This window comes from Condylura cristata, unplaced genomic scaffold (genome assembly GCF_000260355.1).
Source record: "Condylura cristata isolate star-nosed mole 26May11 unplaced genomic scaffold, ConCri1.0 scaffold00017, whole genome shotgun sequence".
NCBI lineage: Eukaryota > Metazoa > Chordata > Mammalia > Eulipotyphla > Talpidae > Condylura > Condylura cristata.
In genome coordinates this window covers 31,032,609-31,058,062 of record NW_004567118.1, presented here as the reverse complement: position 1 = coordinate 31,058,062, position 25,454 = coordinate 31,032,609, and the positions used below count along the sequence as shown (strand labels likewise).

Sequence of the window (25,454 nt, the reverse complement as noted above, 5' to 3'; positions counted from 1 at the left end):
TCTTTCATTGTAAACAATTATATTACCACTTTCATCTGCTCTGATTGGTTCTTTTTCATCACAAACTGCTATTGAGTCATAGATGCACAGTTCTATGCTATGCTTTTTATAGTCTCGGTCTTCTCATTCTTTGAAGTTACAGTTTTCTGGTAGGTTAGAGGTAGATGGAGATAAACCATGCATATTTCAGATTGGATTAATTCTCCAAAGATCCATAAGTGAGATTATCAGACAGGTGGGAGTCAGCTTGATTCCGATTATCTGTGGTAATACATACCTTCCATTAAGTATTGCCTAAGTGAAGTCAGGCTTGCAAGTTCTTTTTTTCAATTGAGGCATATTCCACATACCATAAAATATACCCTTGTAAAGTGTATATTTCAATGGTTATTAGCACAGTCATGAATTTTTGCAGACATCACCACATTTTCCTCACCCCATGACCCCAGAAACCCTATACCTATCAGCAATCATCCCCCTATTACTTTCTCCCCAAGCCCATGGAACTTCATGTGAATGGAATCAAGCAATGTGTGGCTTTTTGTGTCTGATGTCTTTGCCTTAGTGTAATGTTTCTGTGGGTTATGTATGCTGTAGACTGAATCAGTGTTTCATTCCATTTTATGGCTGTATAATATTCCTCGTGTGGATATCTCATCTATGGTTTATCCACTCATCAGTTGACAGACATTTGATTTCCATTTTTTAGCTATCACGAGTAACGCTGCTGTAAGTATTCACGTACATGCTTTCTGTGGACATATTTTCAGATCTCTTGGGGGTATAGCTAGAAGGGAATTGCTGTATCATATGGTAACTCTGTTTAACTTTTTGAAGAACTAGCAAACTCTTCCCAAATGAACATGCCACTTTACTTTCCTACCAGCCCTGTAAAAGTTCACATTTCTCCACATTCTTATCAACACTTGCTATTTTTTGCTTTTTTGATGACAACCAATGTGTAGGGAAAACCCGTTTTTTCCTATTGTTTTTTTCCCCTGTGGGTCTCCTTTACTACTCACATAGGATATTTCACTTCTCATCACCAAATGTGTGGAGGTATTTTTTTCCAACCAAAGCAATTCTCTGTGACACTAGTTTATGTCCTATCATTTAGCTCAACCCGACCTACCTGGAGATAGTGTCAGAACTCGGTTCCACTTGACTGTACCCACCCCACTTTGGATGCCAATCCCAGTAGTAGGTACCCAGGTTACCCACAGCTCCTTATTGTGGACAAATAAGAGGTTCCCACACCCCTTCTGCATGTTTAATTAATTTGCTGAACTTACAGCACTCAGGAAAATGCTGATTTACAGCTATCAGTTTATTAAAGGATACAGATGGACCTCCAGATGAGCAGTGAGGGCGAGGTTTGTGGGTTTCTGAGCATGGGAGCTCTTTGTCTCTGTGCGAATGGGTGCATCCCCCTCCCCGTGAGGGTGTGTGGGCCAACCTAGAAGCTTTCTGATTCCCATACAATTGGTGTTTTGTGGAGGCTTCATAGTGTTGGTGTGATCAATTATTAACATAGTTTTCAACCGTTCTTCCTTCTTGAGAACAGGGGAGGTGAAGATGAAGCTTCTGAGCTTCTAATCATGTCTTGGTTTTTCTTGTGACCTCATCCAGGGGTCATCCAAGAGCATACCCAGGGTTGCCTCATTAGAACAAAATACACTCCTATTACCCAAGAAATTGAAGGGTTTCAGGAGCCCTGTGTCAGGAACTGGAGGCAGATTATATGTATATATTCCCTATTATTTTGCAATCATGCGGGGAGGGGTGTATTGGTATATATTATTAGAGTTTTAATTTGCATTTCCCTAGTGACTAATGATGTTGACTATATTTTCATGTGCTGATTTATCATTGTTCTATTTTTTTCTCTGGAGAAATGGTTAGTCAAATCCTTTGCTCATTTAAAATTGGGTTATTTGTCTTTTTTTTTTTTTTTGGTTGTGTTGTAAGAGTTCTTAATAAATCCTAGGCTCTAGGCCCTTATTAGTTATATGATTTACAACTACTTTATCTCATCTGTGGATTATCTTTTGACTTGTTTGAGAATGTCCTTTGGAACACAAATTAAAGTTTTTTATGACATCCAATTTCTCTATTTTTTCCTTTTTTGTTTGTGCTTTTAGTGCTGTGCAGAAGTCACTGTCTAATACAAGGTCATGAAGATTTACCCCTATGTTCTCGCTAAAGAGTTTTATAACTTTAAGTATTATATTTAGGTATTTGATTCACTTTGACCTTCATTCTTTTACATGTGAGTAGCCACTTGGGACACCACTTGGCATCCTTATCAAAAATGCTTTTATTATAAACATCTGGGCTTATTTCCAGACTCCCAACTCAATATCACTGATCTATGTTCCTTAGACTAGAACAAGTCTTGATTACTATAGACCTGTATGCTTGAAGTCAGGGGGTAGGAGACTACCCATTCTGTTCATATTTGTAGGTTTGTTTTGCTTGTTCTTTGTTCTTTGCATTACCACAAGAATTTTAGAGTCAGCTTGTCAATTTATGCAGCAACAACAGCAAATCCAGCTGGACTTTTGATCAGGATTGTGTTGAATCTGTGTATCAGTTTGGGATATATTGCTTTCTTATAATATTGGTATTATAATCCATGAGCATAGGATATGTTTCTGTTTACTTTATTCTTTATTTCCTTCAGTGAAATTTTATAGCTTACAAAGTATAAGTCTTGGGCTTGTTTTGTGAAATTTATTCCTAAGTGTTTTCTTTTCTTTTGATGATGCTGTGAATGGAAAATTTTATTTACTGATTGTTCATTGCAAGTGTATACTATAACTGTGTGGACTCATTTCCTTTATTTTGAGGGATTCTTTAGGATTTCCTACATCTGAGATAAAGTCATCTCTAAATAGAGGTAGTTCTCTTTTTCCTTTCCAATGTGGTTGCCTTTTGTTTCATTTTCTGTTCTAATTTTCCTACCCAAATTCTCTGGTATAATGAGTAGAAATGGTGAGAGCTGACATCTTATCTTGGTCCTTACTTTAAGGGTGAAAGTTTTTAGTCTTTCATTATTAAATATGATATTAGCCATGAGTTTTTTTGTAGTTGCCTTTTATTTGGTTGAGAAAATTTCCTCCTATTTTTAGTTTGGTGAGTGCTTTTATTAGGAAAGGAGAAAGCATTTTGATTTTGCCAAATGCTTTTTCTGCATCTGTTGAGATGATCATGTGGGTTTTTGTCCTTTATCCTATTAATATGCTGTGTTGCAATGATTGATTTTCCTATGTTGAAGAACTTGCATTCCTGGGAAAAAAATCCATTTAGCTCTTTCCATGTTGCTAATATTTTATGCTTCGGGTTTATATATCTCTTCTAAAAGAATTCTTATTAATAGTCTATGAGCTATCCCTTCAGGGACTATTTACAATCAGACCTCTTCCCTTGTTTTTGAAACAATGTCCTTAAGGCCACATTCTCACCAAGAGGCAGAAACATTCACTGATCCACTGTCCTGATCAGTTCCTCTGCCACCTGCTTCGAGAGAGCCACGTTGCCCTCCCACTCTGACTCCAGCTGCAGCCCTTGTGTCTAGAGACAAGTCCTCAAGGACTGGCCCTTGCCCCGACAACGTTAACATCACTGAAAACTTGTCAGAAGTGTGGCTTTTGGTGACCCACCCAGACTTGCTGAATCTGAAACTCCAAGAAGGGCTCAGAATCGATGTTTTAACATTTAGGTAATTCTGCTGCTTGCTAAAATCTGAGAACCATCAATCAGTGTGACACTAAATCAGTTGTAAGAACCCACAGATTACAGAATCTCTTTCCTTCTGTCATGGATCCTGAGCTCTTGCCGGTCACCTTCTTATATTCGTAGTGTGGGTGTGCACCCCATTCTGCATTTTCAGCTCCCTCTTACCCTGTCTCTGCATGATGTGCTACGTCTCTCTGCTGCAGCCTGCTGTCACCTAATGATTGGGCTGGATAGAAAATGGCTGTTGGGTGAGTTGTGCTGGTAGCTCTTGGCTCATTCCTTTCGGGTATTTTCAGTCTTCTAGATGTCCTGCTCCTCAAACATTCATCCCTTTTCCTACCTGGAGACAGATGCCCCTGCTTGGAATGGGCCAAAGTTTGGGGGACACCAAACATCTGGCTTCTCCACCCTCAAAACCCAGGCAGCTGCAAAAGTTTATTTTGCTTGTTTTTTCCTGCCCACAGTCCTGTTGCTACCTCTGGCTGCCCCCTCCATTGACGAGAGACTCAATCTTCCATTGCAGGGTTGAGGTTACGGTTCCTTCTTTCCGGCGCTGGCTTTATGAGCATTTGACCCTGGCGGTCACACAAGCCCCATACTTAGCAAGGTCTCAGGCTTGACTCTGTGTTCTGCTATCGCCATCCTGAAGACCTTCTGACACTTCAGAGGGGCCTCACATGTTTATTTTGCACGAGCCCTGCAGATTATGTAGCCCAGACTGCCTTCCTTCCTCCTACTTCCCTGCCTTCTGCCTTTGAAGATGCCTCCTACTTTCTGGTCTGCTAAGGCTAACCCTTCTTGGGTAGCATAATGCTACCAAAAATGAATTCCTATAAAATATATAATGCCATGTTCTAGAGGATCTGGAGCAGGAAGGAAAAGGGCGTTGTGATGTCATTTGACCAGCTTGAACCTGTCCTACTGTGATGCTTCTCCATACAAGCCCAGCGAGAGCCCTCTGCCCTGTCACTTTTATTGCCTGCAGAAGGAAATATAAACCCTAGCCTTGTATGTGTGGCTACATCCACACTTTGGCTCTAATCTTCCTTCTGATAATTATAGTTCTCCAGGGACAGCATGTCCACCAATGCTACAGGGGTCAGGGGACAGCAACGTGAGTTAGCCTGCAGAGGGCTGTTAGATCATTGCCCTCCCTGTCCACCTCACAGTTCTCCCTGGTGCCTGTGACTTCCCAGCCATACCTCCCCTCCTCTTCTCTTCACCTTCAGGGGCTGCATGCTGCCCTTCAAGCCCACTTGAGCTCTCCCTCTTCTTGCCTTCACTTTCTTTCTCCTGACCTCGTCTCTAGCTTCGCAACCCTGAGCATTCGCTCACCCCTCTGCCTCCCCAGACCACCTCCCTCCTGCCCAGTCTGGCTTCGGTGAGTGTCCCCTGCAGTGCCCAGCAGTCTGTTGACACTTGTGCCCTTCCGGGGGTTTGCCTCCCCTGAACTGGAGCAGCAAGGTGCTCCCCAGACCCCCTCACTCCTCCTTGCTTATGCATTCAGCACACGTGACTGGTGCTCACTCTGTCAGGTCCAGTGCTGGTCAGTGCTGAGGACACTCTGATGACTCAGAAGTAGACTCGGAATTGACAGGCTCCCAGACCTGGAGGTAGGGCCGTTACAGTCTGGTGAGCTAATTGCTCTAACAAGTGGGAACGGAGTTCAGAGGGATCAAAGAGGACACGCAGTGAGCTGCCATGAGGAGCGAAGGAGGCCTCTCTGGGCTCTGGACAGGCCAAAGGTGGGGCAGCAAGCAGAGGGAATAGCAGGTGCCAAGATGCAGAGGGAGGTGTGGGATGGCAAGGAGATTTGGGGAACCACAGAGGCTCTTCTTGACTAAGGTCGGAGGCTGGAGGATGCCGAAAGGGGGAGGAGATCACAGAGAAGAACAGCGAAGCCAGAGAGAAGGCCTGGTATGTCAAGCTACAGAGATGGGCCCTCTCAGGAGGGCCCCTGGGGACCACCCCCCACCCCCACCCCCAGCAGCTAGCAGGGGGCCCTGGCTGCTGTTTAGGAAGGGCAGCCTGGAAGCCAGTGACACTGATAACAGAGGTGGGGGTGGGGAGTGTAATGGGCCAGAGGAGAGGGGATGAGGGTGAGTGCTGACCCTGCACTCAGCAGAGGCCTAGTGTTTGGGGGGCACCTGAGCAGGGCGGGAACATGCAGGTCCTTCTTCCTCAGCCTGGTGTGGGGACTGGCTACCAGCTGGGCAGAGCTGCTTAGTCCAAGCCCAGCAAGTCACAGGCGTCAGCTGCTCCCGTCCCTGCTTCCTGGCTCACGCAGGATGTCAGGACGAGTGTTCCCAGTTCCTTCTCTCAAGGCCCAGTCTGTCTGATGCCCCTCCTGCCTGTCCCCCACCCCCACCCCAACACACACACGTGTGCGCACGCACACACATTTTAGAGGCAGGAAGACTATCCTGTTTCAGGTGCTTGGTGAAAATACTTCTGCTCTTGGCTACAAATTTTACTTTGCTTGTTCTTGGGGGGCTCTCGGTTTGTTGGAAGGGGATGGGAAAGAGGAAAGATCACTCTGAAAGCCACGGGTGGGGCTTGAAAGCATCTCCTTGAGCTGATGATCGCCTGGGGTGTGTGGGCTGTGTGGGGTGTGCGGGACCATGTGCGGTGTGAGGGCCAACAGGCAGCTGAGCGGGCTGGAGCCGGGCGGTGGGGAAGCTCTCAGGCCTCTGGCACAGCTTGTCCTGCATGCAGGAGTCTCCGGGATCTTTAGCATTTGAAGAAGGCACCGCTGAGGCAAGGCTGTTGGGCCCAGGGGCCCTGGAAAGCTCCAGGCCAAGTGGGGTCTCATTTAGTAGGTGGCTGAGCCAGCTGCACATCTAGCTAATCACCCTCATCCTGGGAGCCAGCTAATCAGGAAGCTGGGGTTCACAGCAGACTCCTGCCAGCTCTCTGCTGCTCACTGGCTGGCGGCTGGCTGGCGGGGAGATGGAGCGGGCAGGGCTGGGCAGGTGAGGCCGGCTTCCTGCTGTTCTGGCTCCTCGCTTACCTTGTCAGCCAGCAAGCTCATGCTTGTCCAGGTCAGTGGCCTCTGTGGGTCCCCATGCTTTGGACGCCCGGCTCAGGCTTCACTCAGAACAGACGAAGCCTGAGGAAGCGCAGTCCAGGCCACTGGACACTTGCCCCCAGCGTGGGCAGCAAGCACTCCTTGACCCCCCGCTTCCACGCTTCAGCCCGGCTTGTCACAGCCCTGCTTGTGTCTGCCTCAGCGCCTCCCACTGCAGCACGCCCTGCCCTTGCTGGCTGAGTCAGCCCACGAAGCCCCTGTTCTCGAACCCTCTCAGCCCCTACAAAGGAAAAAGAGGTGAAGTCGTAGGAAGAGTCCACGGCAGAATTGGGGGGCTGAATTGGCCAGTTCTAAGCAATGGGTAACAAAATGACTATCTTCCTGAGCCTCGCTTTCCTTATCTGCAAAGGAGGCATGAACCCCCTGGGGAGGGTGCTGGCTGCAGCAGAAAGCCCCCAGCACTGGAGACAGCTGAGCCCTGCACCTGGGGCTCGCAGCTCCCTTCCTGACCTTCTTCCCTCCACCTATGCATGCTCATAGGAGCCCTGCATGCTGGCACCTCTGACACACGACCTGCGCCTTGGGCCTCACCTGCATTTTTTGCTACTGAAATGCTGCTGAGCCTACCGGTCATAGTTACGCCTGAGAATGAGCGTGTGGTACCCGCAGCCCACAGACTGCTCAGACAGTGGCTCCGGGCCTGCTCTGCAGTGTGCCCAGAATACCCGGGGTGTTGACGTTATAGCCAGGACTGTGGCTCGTGGCCTGAAGGGCCCAAGTTTTGATGTTTGAATTCTGAAAAATGTTAACTCCAGTTCGGTTTTGTGGCTGAAGCCTGATGAGACAGACTTGGCTCTGCTGGTGCCATGTCCCCTGCTCCTGCCTCCTGGCAAGGGGGGCAGGAGGGGGGGTCCTCAACCTGCTGCTTCTCTGTTCCTCAGCTCCCTGCCGGCCTAGCTTGCTCCTCCACACACCTGCCCAGAGGCAGTGGCCACCCTCCTGCAAGCTGGGGGTGGAAGCAGGCAGGGCTGAGCTCGGGGCACACACCCCACACGCAGCTGTCCCCTCTGGGCTGGCGGTGCCGCGGTGCAGGCAGTGGGCGGCTTGGAGAGAACAGGACTCTCATTCACCCCTTGCAGGGGCCCAGTGCATTTTAGGGTGGAGGTTGCAGAACTCCTGGGGGTTCTCTGGGCAGCGGGACTGCCTTGCTGTCAGGCGTGGCAGCTGTGTGGGCATGGTGGCTGCGGGAGAGGCAGCAGGAGGCCTGTGTGCTTGTGGCCCAAATTGAGGAGGGTGTCCTCAGGCACTTGAGTGTCTATATTCCCCCCTGGCATAGCTCTGTGCTTGTGGGAATATAACATTCAGCAGCAGATAAAAAACCCAGCCCCTGCTCTAGGCCTCAGATCTATGGTCAGCTTGCAAGTGTTGTCTTTCTCCTGACCCTTTGTTCAGTTTCTCTGTATTCTATATGTAAGTGAAGCCATCTGATATTTATATTTTGTCCTCCTGACTTATTTCACAGAGCATCAAACCTTCCAGCTCCATCCATGTCGCTGCAAATAGCATGAGTTTATTTTTTTGACCGCTAAGTAGTATTCCATTGTATATATGGACCACATCTTCCTGATCCCATCATCTGTTTTGAAGCATTTGGGCTGTTTGTAAACAGTGCTGCCATAAACATAGCAGTGCAGGTTTCCTTTCAAATTAGTGTTTTTGTGTCCTTTGCACGATCCTCATTTCATAATTCAGAAGACCAAAGCATAAAGCAGTTAAGTGACCTGCTCAAGGTTAGTAAATGAGCCTGGGTTTGAGTACGGGCGTTTAAACATCATGGACTGCTCAAGGACTTTCAGCATGTGTAGTGTCCTTGGGGAGCAATGGAACCACAGTCTGTTGAGGGAATGAGGCCCAGAGAAGGAGAGCGACTTCTTTAGTTCACAAAGCAAGAAGGGAAGAGTCTCAAAAGTAGCCTCCACCTCCCAACTCCAACTCTACGCTGTCATACTCGTCACTCTTGCCTTTGAGAGTGCCCCCAGGTCCTGGTGCAGGAGAGAAACCAGTTAGGAAACAAGAGCCATTAAGGCAGCCCTGGCAGGTAGAGTACTGTGGAAACCAGGTTGCAGTGGGCAGCCCGGTGGCCCTGAGAGGGCCTCATGGACGGTTGTCCACCAGTGCCTTGAGTGTTATCTGGGGAGGCGTGAAGGATGCAGGTCTGGGCTTCTTTCTGCATGGGGAAATGAGGCATCTTTGCAGGGGGAAGACTACTCTGCGCCCCCAGAGAGGTCCCAATGCAGCTTCTCTCTGTGCCCTGGAGTTCCCTAGAGAACTGGGGTCCTTGGAGGAGCTGTGGACACATTTTTTATCCCAGAGGAATGAAGCTTGCTTGGGAAAATGGGAAGCCAGGCTGCTATTGGTAGGTTCTGCCAGCATGGTCAGGGGCAGAAGGCAGGCCCCTCCGTAGGTTCTGCCAGCATGGTCGGGGGCAGAAGGCAGGCCCCTCCGTAGGTTCTGCCAGCATGGCCCCTCCCAGGATCCCGCCTGTAGCTGGGGTTGCAGGCTAGAGACCTCTGTGTTGCTTATCTCAGCCCCAGATCACACTGCTGCTGTCCCTCAGGCCCAGGGTGCCTTGCCTGGGGAGCAGAAAAGCAGGTCACATACAAGCTTCTAAATGTGAATAATTGAGGCCCCAACGGATGGCACAGCTGAAACAGGGTTAGGACTTCTGATGCTAAGGGGCTCCCCTGGGCCCAGATCCTCTGGGACTCAGGCAGAATAGTGGATGGAACTCCCAGGGGACTAGGATTTGGTGAGCTAAGAACGGGCATTGTTTCTCTCATTGCAGCTTCACTGTAACGTGGAGGAGAGCTTACTTTTTAAAGATTTATTTATTGATGCATACAGAACGGGGGTCCAGGCCAGAAGTGGGCTGGGGGGAGGTGAGAGGATTCACCAGACACAGAGTGGGGAGCAGAAGAGGTCACTGAAATACACTGCTGAGCGTAACAGCGGGGAGACAGGAGAGGTCTGCTGCAGCCTGTGGGTCACCTCCCAAGCCCGGGATTGAGCTCTCTCGCTGCAGTGGCTGCAGCTAGCTTCACAGTACTATGTTTTAACCTGTTGCACTACCAGGGAGGGCTCTAGAGGAGAGCTTTCTAGTTCTTGGTGTTTGGGGTTACTTTCTTTGTGAACCTCTGACTCAGATGGGGTGGGTTTGAGGTAGCGCATTCCAAAAGGAAGGAAACTGGTTTTTGTGGAAACTGACCCTGTGCTGGCTCTTGGGAACCAGAGATCCTGAGAACTGAGGCTTCTGGGGAAGAATGGAAGCTTCCATGGAAGATGTGGGCACTGGGTTCATTGTCAGCCCAGCCTGGAGGAAGCAGCAGGTTTGACAGAGGAAGGTAGACAAGCAGGCAGGTGTCCCAGACTGGAATGCTTTTACCTGGGCAGGTAACACGTGCAGCTTGTGCCTCGAGCTGAGCTTAGAAATGGAAGCTGACTTGGCTGGTGGAGGCTGAGGCAGGAAGGAGGGGACAAGGCTGGGGAAGTGGACAGGGCTGCTCTTCATGGAGAGGCTCACTTGCTAGGCTCAGAAATGGGCAAAAAGGAGTCACTAGGAGACTGAGCTGGCGTGGCCTGGACACAGCTCGCTTGAGCAAGGTTAACTGGGTGATGCTACAGGAGGCCTGTTCACATGCCATCGCACAACGCCGAGACCTGTCTGTGGTGGAATCTATAAGGGAGGGGAGAGAGTGTGCCATTAGGAGATGGGGAGGCACCTCACAGAACCCCGTGACTGACTGGGTGTGGGGACGAGGGAGGGAAGAGGTTCATGGCAGGCTTCGGTCTTGGGGGAGTGGTGGCCCCTTCTCTGAGTGGGGTGTGGGGGCGGGGCTGTTCCAGGGCCCTCCCTGTGGTCACGGTGAGTATGGACGGTCTGGATATGCCCAGGGCTGATGTCCTTGAGGCGGAGGGAGATAGGGTCAAGAATCTAGGAGAGGGCCCTCTCTGGTGGTGCAAGGGGTTAAAGCTCTGCACTATGAAGCTGTCCACAGCCACCGCAGCGTGAGTTCAATCCCCGGCCAGGGAGCTGCCCCACATGGCGCAGCAGACCTTGCCTCTCTCCCCCACGGCTCCCCTCAGCAGTGTGTTCCAGTAGATCCGCCTGTTGTGCTCCCCACTCTGTCTCTGATGTCCCCACCCCTCATCTCCGGTCTCTGCATCTCTGGCCTGCACCACAGCTCTTGTAGCCCAAAATAAATATATTTTTCTTTTTTTTAAAGAAAAGAACCTAGTAGAGAGAGCAGGAGAGATCCAGCAATTGTCTGCAGGGATATGGCGCTAGATGCTGATGGTGAGGGCAGGTGTGTAGAGAAGGCAAAATCAGACAAGCAGCTGCTTCAGGACTGTCCGGGAGGGGAGGGTGGAGAGGTGAGGAGGCGGTGGAGGCGGCGTGTGCCAAGTGCGTCCCCAGGCCAGGCTGGCACGGCCCTTGCATAAGCGGCCCAGACCTAAGAGTGTCAAGACAGGTGTGGGGTTGGGGGCACAGGCTTGAGGGGCAGGGCAGCCTGATGGGGGTGTTTGCTCACTTTTTTTTTTTTTTTCTGCAGGAGATGGGACCACAGCGTGCACATCCAGCATTCTGCAGGAGAAGCAGCGTGAGTTAAGGCCCTCAGGATTCGTTCCTCCCTGGGGTGGGGGGTGGGGAACAAGGGGGGCTTCCCCTGTGCACACTCAGAGCCCAGAGGGTCATAAGCTTGTCATGCTGTGCCAGCAGGCGGGGTTGCAGGGCCCAGGCCCACTCTGCCTCTTGAGCACTGGTTCCGGGGTTCCCACCGTGGGTGGCTCGGGATTAGCCCAGGAATGAGGGGCTTGAGGCTGGAGGGCCAGGAGGCTGAGCCCAGAAGAGCAGATGGGACCACAGGAAGCTTCAGGCATCATGTGTTGTTTGCTGTGGGCAGAGAGAGAGGAAGAAGGGAACGGGGCGAGCCCTCCTGCGCCTGGGGGGCCAGCTCTTGGGGTGACATGCTTCTAGGAAGAGCAGGACGTGGGGACTGAGGTCAGAGCCCCGCATTCGCGGGCTTCCATCCACCACAGTGGCTGGCCGTGTCTGCAGTGCAGGGCCCCTCGACTCCTTGGTGTCAGCCAGGCTTCTCCAGGTTTCCCGCTGCCTGTTTTCCCAGGGAATGAGCCCAGGATTGAACCCAGGCAGACGAGTTGGCGTCAGCTGGGTGGTACATGGCTGCTGGAGGTCTTCCTGGGGGTTCAGGTTGGGGGGGAGACTGTGGCCTGAGCCATGTGTCTGCAGTGGCAGTGCAGAGCCCCACAGGGCTGGGGTCTGGCCGGGGCTTTATGTGTGTGCCTGGGGTACCGGTGTGGCCTTGGTCTGCCGCTGCCTCTTTGTGGGGAGCTCAGCACATGCCACCCAACCCTTGCCCAGGCTTGGGCCTTCCGTGAGATGCTCCGGCAGTTTCCCTGGACCTGTATAGGAGGGAGCATCTGCCTTCCTAGGCCTGGATCCACCCCGGTGGGTGCACAGGCCTGGTAGGAAGCCTGTGTTTCTAACATCCGGTGGCTCATTTGTGACAAATGTGTTGCTGTCAGGAGCTCTCCAAGATACAGGCCTCAGGTGCACCAGGTACAGAAGGGCAGTTGTGTGAAGGGAAGGCACTGAGCTTAGGGTAGGGCTAAATGTACCTGGGCATTTTAATTTATAGCAGTGGCGCAGTGATGGCACGTTACCTGGGGAATCAGTGCCACTGAAAAATGCTATTTCCCAGGAGGAGGGGCACCCTGGACCACGTGGGGCCGAGAAGGGCCCCAGGAAGCAGAGCTTGGGGAACATGAGGCCCACGGCAGGCAGGGCTGGCAAACAGGTTGGGAATGACTGGTTTGTTGTCAGTTATGTAGAAGTCTCTGGACTGAGGGGTGGTCCCTAGTCAGATACCTGCCCTGGGTGATTCAGGACAGGGGGTACGGGATTGGCAGTGGAAGGCAGATAAAGGCGGTGGCTGTTGGCTGGTTTGCACGTGGGAAGCAAAGGAAAGTTGTTCCCGGTCTGTAGGAATTAGTTAGCCTGTGAGGGGCCCCTCCCTCCAGCCAGCTAGCACTCCCCCTTCCCAAACCAAGATACACAAACATCATAAAATAAAAACCCGCCAGTCACACAGGGAGTCAGGATGTGAATGAGGAAAAGAGCCCAGACTATCCCTTCTGGCAGCCGCAGCCTCAGGTGAGAACCCAGGCACCTGCCCGGGCGCCCCGGGGTGCCGCCCACAGCACCCTGTCCCACAGAGCACTGAGTCCGAGGACCTGGTGCCTCCTGGACCCGGGAAGGCGTGCACACGTGCGTGGCCCTCTCTCCTCAATTTTTTGTATCGCGGTTATAGCTTTTAGTCAGAAGGCTGCTGCTGAAGGCCGGGCTTTGATCCTGCTCCGTAAGGATCAGATTAGTAAAGGCGGACGCGCAGGTGACCTTGGGAGTGCGGTGGCCCCTGGGCCCGCGGGAGCCAGGCACGAGCTGGTCCTGGACAGTGGCGGTAGCCCGGGGCAGTGGCTCACTCCCCCGCCCCCTCCCAGAGCCTGTGCCCCACCCAGAGGCCCGCTGCACCCCTGTGGGTCCTGCCACACCTTCTGGCAGTCAACACTTGAACACTTCTGAAAGGAGGGTGGCAGTCAGTGGCGATTTGTTTATTTTTAATCTCAAATTGGCAAAATGGAAGACTGAGACTGAAGAAAACCAGAAGAGCAGAGCAGAAGGCTCCCAGCTGTTTGCAGGCCCATGCGCTCACTTCACTTTCCCACTGGGGTTGTGAAGCCTCGCTGGACACAGCGGGAGGTGGCTCAAATGGCCCGCACCAGGCATCAGAGCATCCTGGGATTGCTGCGTCCATCTGCGCATGAAGTGGGGTTCCCCCCTCTCTCGCTGCACCACCTCAGGCAAGTCGCCTCACATCTCTGAGCCGCAGTCTACTCATTATGCAAAAATGACCATATTGTCTACTTCCTCGTGTTTCTGGGAGACAGGGGTGATACATATGGGTGCAGTTTTATCACCTGCGCATAGGAAGCACTCCGTGGTTCTCACAGACTCTTGGCTTTGGCTGAGACTAGGAACACCTGGTGCAGGGGTGGGGGACGAACCCCTCATCTCCCAGAGCCCGCTGTTTTTGACACTGCTGGCCCCTGCGGCTGACTTGGCTGTGATGGTCACAGAGGAGCTTCCTCAGGAATGTGAGAACCGAGGGTGCGCTCCTGAGGTGGTCACGGGGCTTCTGAGCTCAGAGAAGTTCTGTGACTATGTGCCCAGCCAACTATGAGCCGGAGCCACGCCTGCCATGGCCTTGGGGGACGGTCCTGGAACCCTTCCTCTGTGGCTACCAGGCAGCCCCAGCCTTCATCCGGCCACTGCACAGATGGCCTGGCAGCTTGCGGCCGCCCACTTGTGCTTGTTGTCTGGACCTCGGGGGACTTTATTGTATGTGTGTGTGTTGGGGGGGCTCTGGGAGGGGGCAGAGAGAGGGCCCTGTTCAGGAGCCCCTCCCACCTGCCTGCTGCTGCTGCCCTCCTGGAGGCTGGCCTCCTGCCCTGTCCACACAGGGAGTCCCTTCTAGCACCGGCATTTTAGCGGCCTGGTTTTCAACTGCTCATTGTCTTCTGCTGTCCATTGTCTGCATGTCTTTCTGTTCTCTGCCTGGTTCATGCTGTTCCACAGCAAATGTTTCCAGCACGCCCCACCTGGTGCTGGGTGTGGACCTGGGGAATTTGTCTCCTATTCCTTGATCCTCTCTCCCACCTCCCTGCCCCAAGCGAATAGTACCTTTGCCCACAAAGTCAAGCCGGAAACCTGGGAGCCCTCTGGACTTTTCTTGGACATAGCATCCTACTCCAGCAGGGCCTGCAAATGCCTCTGTCCTCTCTGGTTCACGCCCCTTCTCCAGTGGAGGCCACCGTCTCCAGGGCCTCTCCGGGACCGGGTCATCCTCCTGCACCCCGCCTCCCGGCCCCCAGCCTCACCCACTCCAGGCCCTCCTGCGGAGCCACGGGGACCTTACAGGGGCACAGTTGGGCCTCAAGGCCCCTGAGAGCCTCTCCCATGGAGGATGCCATGGCCTCTGCACCTCCTCCGCCTGTCCTTTCATTGCCAACTTCTGGAAGGAGCATGAAGAGGCTAAGCACAATTTTCTCATAAGCTAATTGGAAAGCTCAAATAATCCTTCTATCCCTGTGGAGGGGACACGAGCAGCCTCCTCCACAGCAGATGGTAGGACAGACTCAGCTTCCCAGGAGTGGTTTCCTGGGACCTGGTGCTGTTGGCCTCGACCCGCCCTGCTCAACTCGCTGCTGCCTGCCTCACACAGGGGTGGGGCACAGCCCTGCCTGCTGGCCCTCCGCACCGGGGAGAGGCTGACAGGGTCGGCCGGCTTGGGGGCCAGGAAACTCCTCCTGTGCCCACCAGGTCCAGCAACAGGGAGCAGCTGCCACTGTCCCAGAGGAGCGTGGCCCCTTGTCTTCCCTCTCCCTTCATATCAAGGACTCTATAACTAAGTCACAGCCAGACAGCCAGGACTCTGGAGTGAATAACCACCCAAGGTGGCCACTCAAACCCAGGTCTCTGCCATCTCCAGAATTCTGCCCCATGTCTGAGCTGGGCCCCCACTTCCTGCAGTTCTTTTCTGCAGTCTCCCCAGGTACTTGGGGAAGTGCCTTATGGCCCCGAGGTCTCACAGGTGCTTCACAAACCCCACCCAAACTTGGAGGTGGAGAGGCTTGCTCCAGCCCATCTCCACTGGGGGCGCTGGGCCAGATGCTGGGCCAGGGGGTCTTTGCCCTGGGCCCTCCGAGTGCCACCAGCCTGTGGATTATGTGACGTGACATGCGTGACCACACTGTGATTGTAGAGTGACTCAGGGCCGGGACCTGGGGTCGGACACAGGGCCGGGGGCAGCAGCTGCCCACAGCCACGCTGTGCCGGGGACAGCAGCTTTCTGTCATCTGACACTAAGGTCCAGTGATGATCCAGAGTGAGCCCCGTCCTGGGACTGACCTGACCCTTGATCTCCATCCCCGACGGAGCCACCAACAGAGCTCGGCTTGTCCTGACAGTGTCCTGACTCCTGGTCCTGGGCTGAGTTTGGCTCCTTGACCCCACTCACAGTCAGAAAAGCCGTGTGGCTGTCAGAGAGACAGAGGGGTGGTGCTGAGTGTCTGCGCGTGATGGACACGGGCTTTGGCGCATCTCTCACTGTGGCCAGAGGAGCAGCCCCACCGGCCCCCTCCTCTCCTGAGGGCCCCCACCCCCACAGAGGCATGGCCCAGGAGGCCCCGGCCCAGGGCTGGCCTCCCTGTTCCTCCGCCTGGTAACTGGTGTCTTTTCTTGGCCTGTGTGGGCAGCTTGCTGAGCACAGCTGCAGACGGGCTATATTTAGCCGGCTTTAATGAGCTCAGGGTGGCAGACGTCCGCCTTGGGAGCACTTTTCTTGCGTATGTGCGCGTATGTCTAGGCTTGGCAAGTTTCCTTCTTGTGTGTGTGTGTGTGCATTATTGTGTGTGTTGATGCATCGGTGTGTGTCTGTGATTTGCTGGGACGTGTATAGCTTCGGCCACATTAAGGGGTACAAAATGAGAAAAAAATATTAGCTCATTTATCTGTTTGTTTGAAAAATATTTAATGAGCTTTTTTTTTTTATATGCCAGCCACTTAATAATGTCTGGTGGGTAAGAGGGAGTGAAAGAAAGCCCAGTCTCAGCCTTTAAAGATCTTATAGTCTGGTTCCTGTGGCCTTCTCTGGCCAGAAGTCAACCACAAAACTACAAGTATAAGGATTTGTGCCAGGAAGGAGGGCCAGGGTGGTTTTGGGAGAAGTAGAAGAATAATAAGCCCCTCAGGGGAAAGGAACTCTGAGGTTTCTGTTAGAACATTTTGGCACAGACAGAGTGAAGGTGTGTTCAGGCCTAGAGAACAGAATGTGCAAAGGCCCTGGGGGTGGAGGGAACTTGGGATGTTAGAAAATGGTCAGCAAAAGCCCCCAGGGTTGAGGGGCCAGTGGGGAGAGAGGGGGTATGGGCTGGCCACATGAGGCCTTGGTCAGGATGTGGGAAGCCAGAGGAAAGCATGGTGTCGGGTGATGGGGTGATAAGGTTTTGGAGCAGTTCGGTCAGGGTTATAGCAGGTAGAGGAAGGCTCATGCCAACCACCTGCTGGGAGTATGGTCTAGACAAGGGACTTTGTTCACTGGCTCACGGGCTGAAGGAATCTGCATGGCCCACCACCCCTGAAACCAGCTGTGTGGACAGCTACCCCCAGCTCTGCCCACAGGAGCTGTGGCTTAGTGGGGAGGGAGACGCTCTCTCTACTGGTGCTCGGTGCCCCTTGCTGGTCAAACCCCCTGGGGAGCAAGGCAGCCTCTGCCTGGCAGCATACACGGGGGTGGGAGGCATTGGAGCTCAGAGGCAAAGGGGTTCACCCTGCACATTCCACTGACTCCCTGAGAAGATCGCCCTCAGTTGCTCTGCCAAGAAACTCAGGATTATGACTGCGGACCCCCTTGATTATGAGGGTGGGAGATTTGCCCTCTGTGACCCAAAGTATTTCTCCTTACTTCATTCTTCTAACTCTGTCCCAAAGCCCCAGGTGTTTCCCCCACCTGGTGCAGGCATGGTGTGTGTGTGTGTGTGTGTGTGTGTGTGTGTGTGTGTGTGGGTGGGGGGGTGGGTGGGTGGTGAGGTGCACACTTGCTCACGGAGCTCTCTGTCCACACTTGTGAGCATTCTGGGGTTCTGGGCCCCAGCCTGGTAGTCCCTTCTGTCCTGTCCTGCAGTTCCTGACTTAGAGGCCACACCCTGTGAGGTAGTACCCCACCCCCCAACTGCGGGAGTAGGGGTACCCTATAGAGGTCTCTCTCCTCTCCTCAGCCTGGGGTGGGGGTGGGGATCTCTTTTCTGACAAAGTAAGTTCATCTCTTCAAGTTCTTTTCTCCTGGGAACAAAAAGGATTTTGGAAACACAAAGCCAGGAAGTTCTGCCACAAACCTCCCCAGCAGGCAAAGAAGCCAGAACTGGGAGAAAATAGAAATTAGTGCTTCAGAAAAAGTCACCCCGCCCCTTGCACTTTTGAAACAATTCTTAGCTGCATTTCGAGTAGGGCACACAGGCACATGGCATAAAGTTCAAAAGGAACCAAAGTTGATGTGTGTGCATCTTCTCCCAGCCCAGCCCAGCCCCCGCAGAAGTGACGATTCTGACTGGCTTCATATAGACCAATCCAGAGATGGCCTCTGCCTATCTGAACATACTCATAAGTAGTCACTCAATGGTATTGTTATGTGTGCCCCCACACAGATGGGAGCAGAGGGTGCATTGCCTTCGGCACCTTGATTTTCGCAGCTAGTAATATAATGGAAATTATCTTACTTTCTCAGCACAGTTAGAGGCACATCACTCTTTGCTTAGGCATCTTCTCTGCACACGCTCTGTTGAGTCCATCCCTTGCCGGTGGACCTAGAGGGTACTTCCTGTTGTTTGCCTAAATTATAAATTAAGCAATAACAGTTAGCCTTGGACCTAAGTCATTTTGCATGTGGACTTGGAATTGCTGGGTCAAGAGCATTTTGAATTTTAAATGCCGTTGCCACAGGAGCTCCAGAGAGGCCGCCCTGCCTTTCTCTTTCACAGCCCTGAATGAAGAGGCTCTGTGTTCCAGCACCGGCACCGTGGCCAGCCTGCTGTTGATGATGGTTAATCTGAAAAGTGAAAGGGGGGTGGTTTAGAGTGATTTCAATGCACATTCCACTAGTTTAGGGTTCTGAGGTCAAGCTTCTTTTCGTATGTTCTGAAGCCCACATTCATTTTTAAGGGATTACTGTGCATGAGTGTGTGGGTTGGATGAGCCTCTGTGCTGCTGTTTGTGTGCTGACTTCCAAGCAGGGCCAGGCCCAGCTTGGTGGGGGTTCCTCAGGGGGGAAGGGCTACCCACAGGTCCAAAGAGATTCCTGCTCTTAATAAGAGCCTCTTTCCCTTTTCTTTTCCTGCCATTAATCTCTGAGGCTAGAGGTGTTTGAAAGAGTGACAAGAAAATCCCTTTCTTGGGCCTTCCCTGGTGGCTCAACAGGTTAAAGCACAGCACTGTGAAGCTATCTGCAGCCACTGCAGCACAAGTTCGAGCCCCAATCAGGGAGCTGACCCACGTGGCACAGCAGACCTCTCCTGTCTTGCTCACTGCTCCCCTTAGCAGTGTATTTCAGTCAGTCTGCCTGTTCTGCTCCCCTCTCTGTCTCTGGTGAATCCTCAATCCCCACACCTCTAGCCTGTACCCCAGGTCTTATATGCATAAAAAAATAAATCTTTTCTTTTTTTAAAAAAATAAACCAGAATACCCATTTCTTGCCCCCTGCTTTGTGCGGTAATGCTACAGGAGGATGAGAGAGTCCTGGCCTGAGAGAGTTCCCAATCTTTCACTTATGTCCTAAGAGGGATCACTAATGCCTCCAAGCACATTTTTCCTCGGTAAAGTGGGCAGAACATCCTGACCTCTCGGGCTGACTGGGAAACACAGTGACAGTGGCCAAGCACCAGAGACACAAGGCCAGCTGTAGGTGGCCACATTTACTTCAGAGAGTCACCAGGACAGGGGATGCAAAGCCCAGTAGCTTCTCTGGGTCAAGGCAGGGAGGTTTGCTGGTAATTGTTAATCTGGGCTTGATCAAGCAGGACCTGAGCTGGCTTCCCCATGGGAGCTGCTCCCGGAGCTAGCCCCATGTTCTCTTGGGGTGGCCAGCAGCATGTTTTCAAGAGGCAGGGTCTGAGGTCCAGGCCCTACATCTGGGCTAGTTTCTCACTGGGAGGGCTAACTGGCCCATAGGTGTGGTTTCCTTAGCCAGATGATCTAGGCTGACAAGGTTGGCTGCTGACCCCGAGAGGGTTAAGGAGCAACATGAGGGCCTCCACCTCTAGATTCCCCAGCCTTAGTTGGACATTCCTGCCCGGCACCCCTGCTAGGGGCTTCTTATATAACTTGCTTGTATAACCTCACGGGGAGAATTCACTGCCTCCGGGTCAGTACGGGTCAGTCTCAAACTATAAACATTTCCTAAGTTGTGCTGAAACTTGACACTGTCCAGAAACCGCCCCACCCCATCCAGCCCGACTCTGGCCTCTGCTTCCTGTATCCAAACTGCTCTTCAAGGATTTGCAGGCAGCCTCTATGTCCCCTGGCACTGCCCTCCTCCAAGCTGACCCCTTGCCCTCTTGGCCCACTCTCTGCCGCTTTCCTGCATGGCTCCTGGGCTCCAGATGTGCCCTCAAGATGGGCGAAGCTGCCAGGCAGGACAGAGGCCGCCACTCCCCTTTCGGGACTGAAGTCTGGGGGTGTGCAGCCTGAGGAACTGCCGATGCTGCCTCTGCAGCCTTTGGTCACAGGACTGGGTCTGCTTACATGACCTAGGCCTTTGCCTGTGGCCTGACCTTGATCACATAACTCTAGTGTCTTGAGCTAGCTGAAGGATACATCTTGGTATTTTCACAGTTTGGGGGAATAACCAAGGGAGTAAGAATCAGCAAGTGAAATTGTTTTTTAAGTCAAACTTGGGATCATGATTCATTCATCCTGCTTCACATTTCTTTCCATTCACAAGCATTGCTCTTCCTTCAACATTCTTCATTAGCCTGTCCATTCCCAGAGGCCTGGACAGCATTTTGCTTTGTTTAGTTTGTAGTGTTTGCATTTAGTGAAGTAGGGGGTGTGGCTTGTTCAAATTGGCTTATAATCGTGACACATGCTTGTGCTAATGATCCAATAGATATGTCATGAATAGTTCTAAACTACAAGAAATTTGAGCTCATTAGGAAATAAAAAGGAAAACAGAAAAGTACAATGTAAAAGAAAGTTACCCTGGTCCCACCGGCCTGAGAAAACCCGTATAATTAACACTTGGTCTGTCTCCGCTGGCACACAAGGTGAGACTGGGGTGCTGTGGAGGAAGGGGGGCCTCGGGCAGGCTGCAGGACAGGGTGATGGCTGTTCATGTGTGTTTTGAGGAGTGGAGCAAAGAAGCAGGGTTCAGAGCAACCCAACCCACCTCAGTCAGAGCCAACCTACTTTCATCTGCTTTGCAGATTGAGCTCCTAAGGACATTTTCATTGAACAAAAGATTTCACTAGGTTTTTTTTTTATTTTAAAGATTTATTTATTTATGCATACAGAGCTGGGGTACAGGCCAGAGGCTCAGGGGCGGTGAGAGGCTTCACCAGAGACAGAGCGGGGAGCAGAACAGGCAGATCGATGAAGCACACTGCTGAGGGGAGCAGCGGGCGGGTCAGGAGAGGTCTGCCGCGCCATGTGGTCACCTCCGGGGTAGGCGGGGATCGAACTCATGCGGAAGTGGCTTTAGCTTCTTAGTGGTGCGCTTTAACCTGCTGTGCCACCAGGGAGGGCCCGTTTTTTTTTTTGTTTTTTTTTTTTTAAAGATTTATTTATTTATTCATATAGAACTGGGGTACAGACCAGAAATGCGGAGGGTGAGAGGATTCACCACAGACAGAGTAGGGAGCAGAACAGGCAGATCGAAGAAGTCCACTGCTGAGGGGAGCAGCGGGCGGGTCAGGAGAGGTCTGCCACACCATGTGGTCACCTTCCGGGGCAGGCGGGGATCGAACTCATGTGGAAGTGGCTTTAGCTTCTCAGTGCTGTGCTTTAACTCGCTGTGCCACCAGGGAGGGCCCTAGGTTGTTTTTTTAAAGATTTATTTATTATGCATACAAGAACTGGGGTACAGGCCAGAGGTGCAGTGGGGTGAGAGGATTCACCAGAGGCAGAGTGGGGAGCAGAACAGGCAGACTGACGAAGTGCATTGTTGAGGGGAGCAGTGGGCAGGTCTGCTGAGCCATGTGGATCACTCCCTGACCAGGGATCGAACTTGTGCTGCAGTGGCTACAGAGAGCTTCATAGTGCTGCGCTTTAACCCCTTGTGCCACCAGGGAAGCCCAGATTTCGCCAGGTTTTAAAACCACAGACAAAGGCCTTCCGTCTCCTCTGCACCTTGCCACCGGCAGAGCCCCTGGGTTCACCCCCAAATGTGCACCTCTGTGCCTGTGCGTGAGCATGCCTGCACTTCCAAGGAATAGACACTTCGGCAGATGCTTCTCAGGAGGTGTCCCTGGGCAGAAGCTGGGTTCGTTGCTACTCAGTGGATACCAGAGGTGGCCATTAGAGAGGTGAGTGACTGCTGGGGCAGGATGGAGGGCAGAATTTAATGATCAGCTTTCGCCAGGAGACTCTGCCAGCATCATCCCCGTGGAGCCCAGGGGTGGTGGAGGGAGGGATGGAGGCTGTTGGACTCCAGCCCAGCCAGGTGACACTTTGCTTAGGGTGCCGAGTACATGGGCGACACCCTTGGCTTTTGTCTCAAAAGCAGTGTGGCACATTGGTAATTAGAAGGGATGATCACGATTTGTGCCTTTTCAAGGTTGTGATTAAGCAAAAATAGCCTCCCTTCTCCAATTGGCAGGAGGAGCCTTGGTGAGCTGGGTGGGCCACCATCCTGGTGCCAGGGCTGGAGGAAGGGAGGAGGGGGTGCAGGAAGCAGGCACTGCAGTAGAAGGCTTGTCACAGAAACATCTGTGGGCTTACCCACTCCAAATTGGGGCGCTGCAGGGACCCAGCCTAAATAAGGCCATGCACGCAGAAATGAACAGGAAGCAGGGGGAGCCTGCTGCTGAGGTCCTGGGGTGCCTGGCATGTAACTCCGTACTACCCAGGATACTGTGCCAGCAGCTCATGTCACCAGAGGCTCTGGGGAGGCCTTCTGAGGACCCAGGTCAGGCTGCTCTTGGGCACCCAGAGACTCCCCAAGATCACTTACCCTAGGGAAATGTGCTTCACAGTGGATGATGCTTCCTGAACCCCATTCTCCAAGGAATTTAACAACATAGAATTGTCTCACAGGCTGTGAGCACCCTGAGACCTTCACTTGCAATGCGCTTTCCCAGCAATGCCAGCTAGGCCTTGAAAGCTGATTAAATTCTGCTCTCAGGGGGCCCAGTCTACTGGGAAAACAGAAATTAACCAGACGCAATAGGCCAGGCCCAGCTCAGCAGGCTGTGGGATAACCAGCTCTGCCTAAGTGAATCTGAGAAGGCTTCCCACAGGCAGTGGCAACTGACCAGGGTTTTGAAGGATGAGTAGGAGTTTGCCAGTCTGCAAAGGGAGGAAGTGCTTACCAGACAGAGGGCTCAGCGTGAACTAAAGCGCAGAAGAGTGAGAGAGTTATGTCTTGGGGGTGAGTCAGAGCCAGTGGCCTTACTGTGTCGGGAATATTTGCTTCTTCAAAGATCAGGGTCCTCGCGAGTGAACCTCCAGGCTGCCTCCTGCTTATCTGCAATGGCCTCTGCTAGCATTGGAGACGTGCCTTCCTATGGGTGACTGGGTCCCTTTAGCCAGCACTCGAGGCACCAGAATCTAGATCACTCCTGGCAGAACAAAACATATTTATCTTTTGTGCATTGAAAGGGATCAAGTCTTCTTCCCCAAACAGCACAGGGGAGTGTCTTCTCCTGGGGCGGGGAGGGGATGAGGGTGCTGAGAGCAGCCCTGCCTGTCTCCCACCCTCACCCAGCCAGGGATGCCCTCAGCATCACTTGCAGCCAGGTACAAATTTGCTCACCAATCCCATGCCCAGAGCACAGTATGGGCCCCAGGAAGCTGATCACCAGCAGATCCAGGATGGGGGAGGGGTCGTTCCTCTGCCTGTGTAAACAGTGAAGGTGCCTGCACCCCCTCCTAGTGGAGGGCATGGTGCCCGGAAGATGGCAGGACCCTCATGTCTTCCCTGCGACTTATTTATAGCCTCGCCATGGTAATTTGTGGCAATCACAGCATTTAATCCTGTAATCACACGGCAAGCCGGCACCCAGCCCACAAGACCTGGGGCCCTGCCAGGGCTCAGGGTCCCATCCACCTCCAACCCCGTGGTTTCAGCTGTGGTCCCAGCACCCAGCCTCTCCATGCACCCTGGATGATGATAAGGATGGTAACACTTACAGAGCATTTTTGGGTTCCAGGCCGGTGTTCTCATGGCTACCTTAAGGGGCACTTACTGTTATTATCCCTGTGTTCTGCATGAGAAACTGAGTCTTAGGTTACACTGCTATCAAGAGCCGAGATTTTAGGGCCCTCTCTGGTGGCATAGCTGGTCAGGACACAGCACTGCAAGAGAGCTGCAGCCGCATCAGTGTGAGTTTGACCCCTGCCCTGGAGGTGACCACATGGCACGGCAGACCTCTCCTGACCCGCCCGCTGCTCCCCTCAGCAGTGTACTTCATCAGTCGGCCTGTTCTGCTCCCTGCTCTGTCTCTGGTGAATCCTCTCGCTGCCCCTGCACCTCTGGCCTGTACCCCGGTATGCATAAATAAATCTTTAAAAACAAACAAACAAAAAAAGAGCTGAGATTTGAACTCAGCACAATCCAGGGTTTCAATCAGGTGCCTCCTGGCCCCAGAGGTGAGGGTGTCCAGGCCCCACGGCTGCCCCAGAGGTGAGGGTGTCCAGGCCCCACGGCTGCCCCAGAGGTGAGTGTGTCCAGGCCCCATGGCTGCAACCTCAGCCCCAGCCTACTCTTGGTCCCTCCTGGCCACCTCCCCAGAGCTGCATGCGGGCCACAGGCACCATGAAGCATGGCTGCTTATCGAGGCGGGCTTGGGGGATGCTGCACTTGTCTTCCTTCCTGGCTACTCCTCTGGCAAGCTGCTCCATGTGAGGTTGGGAGGGGTGTGCACAGGGGCACACCCGGACTTCAGTCTCCCAGGAGCACATACCAATGAAACAGCCTTACAATGATGGAGTCTGCGTCGTTCCCATTTCTTCCCTGCAGGACAGGTGGCTGTGTCCACCTCTCTGGGAAGCTGTGGGAGAAGGGTAGGGACCACTTTGTCCAGCATTGTCTTCTGTTGCGTGAGGGTCCCCTCAACTGGGTTCAGTCTATTAGTTGTATGGCTGGGGGCAAGTTGTTTGAGGCTCTGTTTTCTCATCTATAGGAAGGGGCTAGTAATAGGGACTCAGAAATCAGAGGGGAATTATGACATTAGTGAAACGATGCATATAACACAATGTGCCTGGGACATAATACATGCTCAGTAAAACCAAGCCACCTGCCGTTATCTCTTATTATGACCCTACCTGGAGGTGCTCTCTTCTAGCCAAACCCAGAGCAGAGCCACAGGGTGTTGGAAATAGGCCAGCATCGTCTGAGCCAGGGGCAGGATCGTTGGTAGAGCCAGACCTCAGAACAAGTTTTTCCTCTTCTGTCTGCACACCAAACCCCTCCATCATGTAGGAAATGATTTCCTGTCTGTGTGGGCAGCAGCTCCAGCTCATAAAGCAGTTACCTTTAGACCATGGTTATGTCTGTGAGGACATAGTATTTCAGAAATGCACTTCCTGCTGAGAGAAGCTCATTTGGAATTCTCTGTGGATGCTCCCTCTCCTGGGGCTTGGGGCTGCTGAGAAGATGTTGACTCAGACTCGTGCTGGCCAGCGCTCCCACCCACACCTTGGGGTGGCCTGTCAAGCTCTGGGGACCCATCTACCTCAGATGTGACTCTGAGGGGCAGGAGAGGGGGAGTGGAATATGAAGGAAACCCTTGTGACCTGGTCTGGAACCCACAGATCTGGGAGAGCCCTGGGTGCCCTGTCGCT

General features: G+C 52.7%; 1 protein-coding gene across 1 annotated transcript in view; it reads left to right on the top strand.

Annotated features, from left to right (window-relative positions):
• Positions 1-25,454, top strand: part of PITPNM3 (PITPNM family member 3) — a 66,365-nt gene that overhangs the window by 16,720 nt on the left and 24,191 nt on the right. The window contains exon 4 of the mRNA XM_012726092.1: positions 11,377-11,424. Within this exon, the coding sequence (XP_012581546.1) occupies positions 11,377-11,424 (48 nt within the window). The remainder of the gene's footprint in view (positions 1-11,376; positions 11,425-25,454) is intronic.